At 30.9% G+C, this 10,259-nt stretch overlaps 1 protein-coding gene across 1 annotated transcript; it reads right to left on the bottom strand.

The window, feature by feature from the left end:
- Positions 1-3,224: 3,224 nt before the first annotated feature.
- On the bottom strand, positions 3,225-8,585 carry LOC149559547 (uncharacterized). The gene is made up of 3 exons (XM_089833436.1): positions 8,334-8,585; positions 6,070-6,840; positions 3,225-4,335 (listed from the first exon to the last, which is right to left on the bottom strand). Exons 1-3 carry the CDS (start codon positions 8,485-8,487, stop codon positions 3,374-3,376), a joined length of 1,887 nt encoding a protein of 628 aa, XP_089689562.1. The 5' UTR covers positions 8,488-8,585; the 3' UTR covers positions 3,225-3,373.
- Between the last annotated feature and the right edge of the window lie 1,674 nt (positions 8,586-10,259).

The raw sequence follows: 10,259 nt of genomic DNA, 5'->3' as shown, positions 1-10,259 counted from the left end.
CTATGAAAGGTGGTGTGGAAGAAGATAAAGGGATAGACCAACTCGAAAGACACCAATCGCTATCATTTACTCCCATAGAAATGAATATGGAAGAACTGTATGGGAAACAGGGCATCATAACACAATATGGCCAAAGCCTTGCCATGGTGGATGCCAACTATGACATGGTAGTAATTGTTGATGCATATGGTGGGAAAAATTTAGAGGAGTGCCTGCATATTGGGTGTCCAAACTTTTGTGACACAAAGTCTTATGAGGCTGGAATCCCCATTGTAAAACATAATTCGATTGAAAATTCCAAGCATGAATCCATTTATTGCTACTACAAAAAAGGTATCGGTTTGCCCAAATATATGGGTGTCATAGTTTGTAAGGGAATTTAAAAAAAAAAAAAAAAGTTTCTATTAAATTTGTGGCAGCATGTAGTAAAGTTTCTTTATAATTTGTTCCCCACTGAATTCCAAGATAAGGAGAAGATGCTTAGCAGTGATAATAATACTTTAGCAGCAATTGGCAAAACTGTTAATGATAAGAATGCAACATACTTTGTGAGCAATAGGTTATAGTACCAAGGAGAAGATATTCCTCTGTTAGACTTTATCAAGTTTGAAAAAATGTGGAGAAGACTCATTCGCACTGTGTTGGAATAGAGTTTGGCAACTTTGAGAACTTCTCAAGGTTTGATTGTTCTCTAAAATTTGGAAAGGGAGCAGGGAATGCTGCAGTGCATGGCAGTGTTGGTTAGTCTTCACAGGGGAGATTGTTGGGACATGAAGCCCAACGGTCACACTATTTATTCATCTTCTCATGGCTCTTCGATTGAAGGCTTATGCTAATGTATAAATATACGTATGTTGTCTTGTACTAGATTGTATCAGATGTTTTTGTAATAAAGATTTCCCTGCTCGAGTGTGGATGTAGGAAAGTTTTGTCGAACCACGATAAATCTTGTGTTTGCGTATTCGTCTTCTTTGTTCTATTTCTTTGCTTGATTTAACATTTATAGCATCCTCATTGTATGACCTTAAAGTGATTAGCTATAATCCTATTTGAATATCATATCCTCCACATGCAAGTCGAGTTCACTTTTCTGATTGTCCGCATCAAATCTCCTTGTCTTCTAATGGATACACCTATATTGTTTAATATATCTCCAATCCTTTTCTCGACCCTTCTATTAATATAAGAAGTACCAGAATCCCCCACAAGTAACACCTTGAACTAGTAATCATACTCATTGCCCATCTTTAAAGGCCTGATCTTAGACTATATGCAAGCACCATGACATGACAGAGATGTTTGTACCATTCACATAATAGTTTATTTGTTGTCAATTTAAATTGGTTCTCTTTATCATATGTATTTGAACAATTTAATACATTTGCAGTTGGCTTTGATACCATGTTAACTTTAAGAGGATCGCTACAAATGTAATTGCATTGCCACTTCGGTATATGTGTTTCAAAGGCAACTATCCTCATATTAATAAGCATAAGCAATGAATAGACATGTCCCTTTAAGGGACATGTCTATTTTTTAATTAATAATTACTATTATAACACATTTATAATATAACCATAGTTATATATGTTATTAAATATTATATTAATTTATCTCATATGATAAACATAGATATATATATATATATATATATATATAAGATAAAGACGTCCAAATAACACAATAATTCTTAAAATTAGTCACCAAAAATCTCTACCTTGCTCTGATATCAATTGTAGAAATATGGAATCGAAAATAATAGTATGAATAACAAATTAAAAAAAATGAGTACACATATATTTATCGTAGTTTGGGAAATTTGCCTATATCTATGTGCACTTGAGCACGAGAATTATTTATTAATCAAATATAGAAGATACATTTGAGTATGAAAAAATTGTATATAAATACATCTCCAATTAGGTTGTTGAATATCCAACAAGGAAGTTGAATAGGTAGAGATAATTGGAGGGAAAACATATTATGACTATTGGACTTTATAACACCCCCAACAATTTGTTGATGATTCCTTTACTTGGAGATGAAGAGGAGTAAGAGAATGTTGAGATGCAAAGAAAAAGATCAAAATAACTAATAAAGAATAGTATTGATAATCTGTGACGAAGAGGGAAGGAAAGTGTAGTTCTATATATGGTGAAGTAATGGAAATGTGCTAATTCAATACGAAAAGAGATTATTGCATGAATATTAAAATAAGCTTTTAAAAGTATGTTTACAACAATATTAAGCTATGTGAAACAGATACATGCCCAAATATAATAATTAATTAATGATAACTGTTAAGTTAAATAAATTCACTCTATAATCATACATGTTTAATGATATAAGAAAGAGTCATGTACACTTTGTGACATATCTAATAGCTCTAATTCTATAAAGTTTCTTTTTCATATATATCTTGTGGATGATTTCTTTGTGCTTTTACAAGTGGTCTTGGGTGTTGAGATACTCTTTAGCTCTTACAATTATTAGATAATGAAATGAAACATTTCGACTTAAGTAGACAAGTTAAATAAATTCACTCTATAATTGTACAAGTCGAATGATATGACGATTCTCCAACCTTCAACTTTAGATATAAGTAGAGCTTATTCAAAACCATATTGATACAATACGATAGGGAAAAGGTAGAGTAGTCTCATTGAGAAATACATTTTTTCTTTAGGATATTGACGTACATTCAATTAGGTTTTTGGATGGTGAGGATTAGAATTCTAGATAATGGGTGAGGAATCTTGTTCTTAAAAGGGTAAAGTTCTAACACCATTTACTTTAGAAATAGTGGGTGAAGACATTATTCTATGGAAGATTAATTTTTTAATGGTTTCTTTCCATTTAGTATAGGTAGGTTTAATCATATTATAAGCTAAATATTATATCAATTAGTTTCTCCTGATGTTAGTAATCTCCAAATCATAGACATGGATGACTAGTCATAATTTGCAGCTATTTGAATTTTTTTGACAAAAATAATACAACTTTCATTTTGTTTGGTTTTATTATTAATTAAAATATGAATTCTTCTCTTGTATTTGATGGTTTTATAATTAAAATAAAGATACCTTAGATCCTTATTTTACTTTAATGTCTAACTATTTGATTGAGCCAAAAATAGGTTATAAAGACCAACATAAAATATTGCTACCACAATAGTAAATGCAAATATATAATTTAATAAATAAAAAACAATTACATATACATGATTATGTGATATGTGAGGCACACATTTTTATTACATTAAGAACAAATAAACATGAAAGAAGAAAATTCATACTTTCTATCAAATCTAGTCTAGTGCTAAGTAATAAGGATGTGATTGTAAGGTCCTTATATCTTATCTTAACTTCTAATCCTACGGATATTTTATTGTATAATTGATATACAATAAAATAGAGAAGACAACAATTGCACCTACAACCTTCAAGTAAGACCTGGATGAAATGAGTTGATATACATAAGGACAAACTTGCAATTTGTTTTCCTTATCTTCCCCACCTTTACCATTCATTTGATCTTCATCCTGATCAGAATCCAATTGTTCAACTTGCTGATCTTTGGCCAACTCTTCTTCTTGTAATTTTGTCCCCTTTTCTATTGTAGCTTGAGTTGTGCTAGGATTTTCTGCTTCTGGAGTTTTGAACTTCTCATTATCTTGTTGGATTACACCAGCAACCTTCTTATCTGTTGGACTTTGGTTTGGCTGATTGTTTAATGCTTTATCATCTTGGACTGCAACAGACTTTGTAACTTGCAGATTTTCAACCTTCTCATCTTTGTTACTTGATGCTGTATTATCTTGAGTTGCACTAAAATTTACAACTTCTAGAGCTGCATCCTTCTCACCTCCATTTCTTTGAACCGGTTTATTGCTTGGTGCTTTGTCAACTTGAGTTACACTAGAATTTGAAACTTCTAAATTTTCAACTTTCCCATCACTTATATTTTGCTCTGGTTTTCCACCTAATGCCTTGTCGTCTTTTTTCTCTTTGGATTCTTCAATAGATATTGCACTAATTTCACCCACTTGTGGGATACTCTTTTTCTCTTGTTCTAAAATATTTGTAGACTCGACTTCTGTAGGTGACCTCAATTTATTGATTGTAATGTGAAACAACTCATTTTCAAATCTGGTATTAATGCTTGCAGTATCAACATTCTTAGGAATGTTAACAAGCTTTCTAAACTTAAAACCTGGCCTTTGCCTATGGTGCCAATTCCCTTCTACAAATACCATTTCATCAATAGAACGTTCTCCACTGAATATAAGATTTCCATCATCATCAAGTTGTACTTTTACATCTTCAATTTTAAAACCTGCACACAGATAAACAATTATAGTTAGGCATTGTTTCGTAGGGGATAAATTGTGTTCATAACTGACTCGTCATGTTAGACCAATCTTCTTAGGTAGGATTACTAACAAGATGAATCATTTTAGAAGAAAAATTTGTAACTATGGTTAATCTAATTAGATACAACAATCTGAGATGTAACACACATTGACATAGTATTTTGAACACTTATAATGAATTTATTAACACTATATCCATAAAATATACACACAATATATCGACAAAACATGCAAACAATATCAAGAACTATAATTTAAAGGAGGATGCTAACAGTTCGACTACTAAATCTGCACTCTAAATTTATGCATATGAATAATTCAGGTACTCATTTTATTATAGATTTGACTCGTATTTGAACACTTATAAGGATTTTAATAACTATGGATTAACAAAGCATATAATCAATATTAAGAACTGTATTTTAGAGGAGCACGCTTACACATAAATAATGATAATCTAAAACAAATCATAATTAATAGAATATAAACAAGGCACTTAAATTAAAAATTACAAAGTGGATCACTTCATAGTGTTAACATCTATTATGGATCAACATAACAATGAGCTCAAAGAGCTCTACAATTACAATTACTACAACTCACATAAGTATTAGAAGTTTTGCATAGTTAAGCCTACTCAACTTACTACTCTATTATAATGTTCACAAGACAACAAATGAATGATAGACTTACTAATTGCCAAAAGAAGAATCTACATTTAGAACAATGATGGCCCAAGGAACCATCAAAGATATAATCTTGGTATTCGTTTCATCATAGGTGATTAAGCTTATACATTGACATCATATTCTAAACACTTAATTTTAGCAATAGATTCACAACACGTACAAATAATACTAAGAACTATAATTCAGAAGAGGATGGCAACACATCAACTAATTAATTGGCACTCTAAATTCCATCATATAGATCATCTTGATACTCATTGCATTGTAATTAGTGATACTCATATTACTAATGAACCCCAAAATGAGCTTCTAGTTTTGATTGTATAAGTACTTTTAGAATTAATGTTTCATATCACACTCTATGATCTATTATTAGGATGAAATAGAGTGCATATGTAGAAAGGTGCAAGACGATTGAACATGAAATATGATCAGAAACATTGATACTAAAAATAATTACATAATAAAGAATAAAAATTGATATTTGAACTAATATATTGTGGAAATCTATTTATATTGAACTCTATTTTTTTGCTTTTACATGGACAATATGTCCTTTGGATCAAGTATCAGCTTGTTCGATAGTGGCAAATCATTTTTGCTGCTGCTTGTATGTTGTTAGATGAGTGATCTGTTTAAAAAGACAACAACTCCATTTTCTTATTGCTGTTCCTTTGTTATATTTTAAGTTGTATACTTTATTTTCTTATTCTTAATCTAGTTTTTTTTTTTAATGATTTCAATGAACCTTCTATTAATATCAAAAGATATTTCAGATTGCCTACAATCACAATTACTACCCATTACACAATTAATACCCACTTAACTTACAAATCTATTATGAAGTTCACAAGGCCACAAACCAAAGTGAGATATACAAAACACCATTACCAAAAGAATCTATGTTTGATGATTGTGCATCGAGGAACCACTAATTAGATTGGCAGAAACTATATTTAAACTAGAATTTATGATGATAAATGAATTCAATAATATTATGAAACATACCTGGAAGTTCAACCACAAGAACATGAGCTTGAGGTGTTTCCATCCATTCAATTTGGGGTTCAAATGTAGGCTCTACTAAACGTAGACTTGATCTTCTTCTCATTAAGCTTTGAGCACGATCTCTTTGACTTTGGTCCAATTTATTTCTCAATGTTGTATCATCTTGGGTTGTGTTAGAATTCATAACTCTTGATGTTCCAACCTTATCATCATTTAGACTTTGATCATTTTTATTAGTTGATGCTTTGTCATCTTGAGTTTCACTAAGCTTTACAATCTCTAGAGTTCCATCCTTCTCACCTCCAGTACTTTGAACTAGTTTATTGCTTGGTGATTTATCAACTTGAGTTGCACTAGAATTTACAACTTCGGAAGTCTCAACTTTCCCATTTCTTAGATTTTGCTCTGATTTACCATTTGATGCCTTGCCATCTTTTTTCTCTTTGGACTCTTCAATAAATCTTGCACTTCTTTCACCCACTTGTGGGATACTCTTTTTCTCTTGGTCTAGAATATCTTTTGACTTGACTTCTCTGGGTGGCTTCAATTTATTTATTGTAATGTGAAACAACTCATCTTCAAATCTAGTACCAATGCTTGTAGTATCAACATTCTCAGGAATACTAACAACCTTTGTAAACTTAAAACCTGGCCTTTGCCTATGCTGCCAATTCCCTTCTACAAATACCATTTCCTCAACAGAACGTTCTCCACCAAATATAAGATTTCCATGGTCATCAAGTTGTACTTTTACATCTTCAATTTCAAAACCTGCACACAATTAAATAGTTAGGATTGCCAACAAAATGAATCATTGTGGCACACAATTGTGTGATGATGGTTAGATACAACATTGTGAGATATGATAATATTTTGAAAACATTGACATAGTATTTTGAGCACTTATACTAAATTTATTAACAATAGATCCACAAAACAAACAAAAAAATCGAGAACTATAATTTAGAGGAGGATGCTAACAAATCAAATAATAAATTTGCACTCCAACTTTATGCATATAAATTGTCTTGGTACTCATTTCATTCTACTCATATTTGAACACATATAATGACTTTAATAACAATAGATTAACAAAGAATAGAATCAATGCTAACAACTATATTTTAGAGGAGGATGCTAACACATAACTAATAAGCTTGTACTCTAAATTTGGATCATGTCTTGGTAATCAAATTTTTATTACAATTAACAAAACTTACATAAAAAAAGTACACAACTGAAAGTTACAAGGTGGGCCGTTTAATAATGTTAACAATTACAATGTAATAGCATAATAATGAATTCAAAGAGGTCTACAGTTACAATTATTACAAATTACATAAGTATTAAATTTTTTTCATAGTCAAACCTACTTAACTTACAACCCTCTTATAAAATTCAGAAGACTACAAACGAATGATAAGATATACCAAACACCATTGCCAAAAAGTCTTAAGAATCTATATTTGACAATGATGAACCAAGGAACCACCAAATAGACCATCTTGGTATTCATTCCATTATAGCTAATGAAACTTATACATCGATGATCATATTCTAAACACTTAATTTTAACAATAGATGCACAACACATACAAACAATACTAAGAACCATAATTTAGAAGAGGATGGTAACACACCAACTAATTAACTGACACTCTAAATCTACGAAGATAGATCATCTTGATACTCATTGCATTGTAATTAATGATACTCACATAATATAATAGTCAAATAAAAACTTCTAATGAACCTCAAATATCAGCTTCTACTTTTGATCATTTTTATCATTAATGTTTCAGATCACACTCTATGATCTGCCATTAGGATGAAGGAGATTGCATATATGAAAAGATGCAAGATAAATGAACATGACATAAGATTAGAAATACTCACACAATCAAAACTTGAAACTGATATTTGAATTATAAAAATTTGTAAAAATCTAATTTTATTGATTTGAATATCAACAATTATTTTTTTGATTCGCTTAACAAACTTAAAAACCTCCAATCACAATTACTACCCCTTACACAATTACTACCCACTTAACTAATCTTCAAAGAGGTCTACAATTACAATTACCAAACACATTTGCACCATTATGAAGTTCACAAACCAAAGTGAGATATACAAAACGCCATTACCAAAAGAATCCACATCTTACAATCATGCACCAAGGAACCACCATATAGATTGATAAAAACTAGATTTAAACCAGAATTTATAGTGATAAATGGAATGAGTAATATAATGAAACAAACCTGGAAGTTCAGCCACAAGAATATGGGCATCAGGTGTTTCCTTCCATTCAATTGCGGGATCAAACGCAGGCTCTACTAAACGTAGACTTGGTCTTCTCCTCAATAAGCTTCCAGCACGATCAGCTTGTCTACCACTGCTTGAATTGACATCCATTTCTAAATGCTCTGAATGCAAAAACACAGATTTCTGAGTTTTGGGCAAATGGGTTGTAGAATGTAAAGGAAATTTTATGGCTGGTTTTGAATGTATGATAATCTCCGCCTGTATATATAGGAAGAATAGGGATTTTTATTGAGAGTTCCTTTACTTGCAGATGAAGAGGAGTAGGAGAATGTTGAAATGTGGAGAAAACGATTGGAATAATGAATAAAGAAAGAGTGTTGAGAATCTGTGATGAAGAGGGAAAGAACAGTGTATTTCTGTATACGATTAAGCAATGTAAATATGCTGATTTGATTTGAAAAGAGATTGTTGGGAATATTAAGCTTAGCTTAAGGGATTCTTACGGCAATCTTAGGTTATGCGAAGGAGATCGCTGACGTGGAAGTGTAGGTCTCTTCCTTCATGGGGAGTCACAATGTGGGGATACATTGTGGTTTTTTATATCGCATTTATGTTTTTAAGAGAAGAGTTATTGGAAGTAAAACCTTGGCTAATGAATTTCTTATCTTCACTTATTGAATTTTAAAAATTTTAGATATTTAATTTTCTTTTTTCTTCTGATTCAATTCTACTTTCAAAAATGATATAATGAAGAGGAAAATGCAAGTAGTTGGATATGATCGCTAGACCAAGAGTCGAGTTAGGGAAAGAAGGATAAACTAGACCCTCCACCTTTTTGGGCTATGACTCTAGCTACATGAGGGCGCTTTCTTTATGAGCTATGCCCATATGATTTACCCTCCACCTTTTTGGGCTATGACTCTAGCTACATGAGAGCGCTTTCTTTATGAGCTATGCCTATATGATTTACCCTCCACCTTTTTGGGCTACGACTCTAGCTACATGAGGGCGCTTTCTTTATGAGCTATGCCCATATGATTTTAGGTTTTGGCTACAGTGCAACTTATATGCACCCGTAGTGTCTATTATAAACCACTGAAATACACTTTTAAAACGATGCATATAAGTTGCATTGTCGACGGCGCCATGATTTTATACTATTTCTATTTCAGAGCTATGCTCCTATGTTTTGAAGTACTATGGTTTTAGAGCTTAGTCATGTCATTTTCGTGGAGTGATTTTTTCTCCCACTATTAATTTTAGTTCCTGCCAAAGACAAGAATCATTCAATTCTATTTTACAATTAAACTACCAATCAATGATACAATTTTTAGTTCATAAATATAATTTCAAATGTTTGTATTTTATATGATTATATAATTCTTATTTATCTTTCATTTGATTGACTTTATTCTAATTTTTGCAAGTAGAAAATTTAATTTTCTCAAACTAAAAAATATAATTTTACAATAAAACAATTGTAAGTACCATTTGTACTAAATGTACCATCATATCATAAATGCTACTTATAACTTTATTTATATCAAAAAATAGTTAAAAACTAGAAAATTCAAATTGTTTTTACAAATTCTAACTAATTTATTTTTTCCAATCAAAAAAGTGGCTGGTTAAACTCATTAAAAACGTCGAACTTTTTAGTCCAGCCTATTTATAGGCTGAGACTTATGTTTTCACCTGATTTTAGGCTATTAGTTTGCCTTAAAAGCTGTGCCTTTGCAAAATATTAAACATGATTTCCAATGTTTGAAGTGTCTTTATTTTTTTTTGAATTTCTTGAAAAGTATTTCTTTTTTCTTATTGGTTGACCCTATTTTTGCTAGGGGTTTAATTAATTTTTCATTCTGAAAATTACAAAAAAATTGTCTAATCAACTAATTTTTTAAAAAAAAAGTAAATTTAAG

This window comes from Cupressus sempervirens, chromosome 5 (assembly GCF_028749045.1).
Source record: "Cupressus sempervirens isolate cs-2001-9-10 chromosome 5, ASM2874904v1, whole genome shotgun sequence".
Classification (NCBI taxonomy): Eukaryota; Viridiplantae; Streptophyta; class Pinopsida; order Cupressales; family Cupressaceae; genus Cupressus; species Cupressus sempervirens.
Note: the sequence above shows the minus strand (reverse complement) of the source record. Positions and strands in the feature narration are given on the sequence as shown.

Bases quoted from the DNA above. Each gene is read 5' to 3' on its own strand.
- LOC149559547 (XM_089833436.1), bottom strand. From the start codon at position 8,487: ATGGATGTCAATTCAAGCAGTGGTAGACAAGCTGATCGTGCTGGAAGC. The intron at 6,841-8,333 runs GTTTGTTTCATT...AATTGTGTGCAG, and splicing joins TCTTGTGGCTGAACTTCCAG to GTTTTGAAATTGAAGATGTA. The intron at 4,336-6,069 runs GTATGTTTCATA...ATCTGTGTGCAG, and splicing joins TCTTGTGGTTGAACTTCCAG to GTTTTAAAATTGAAGATGTA.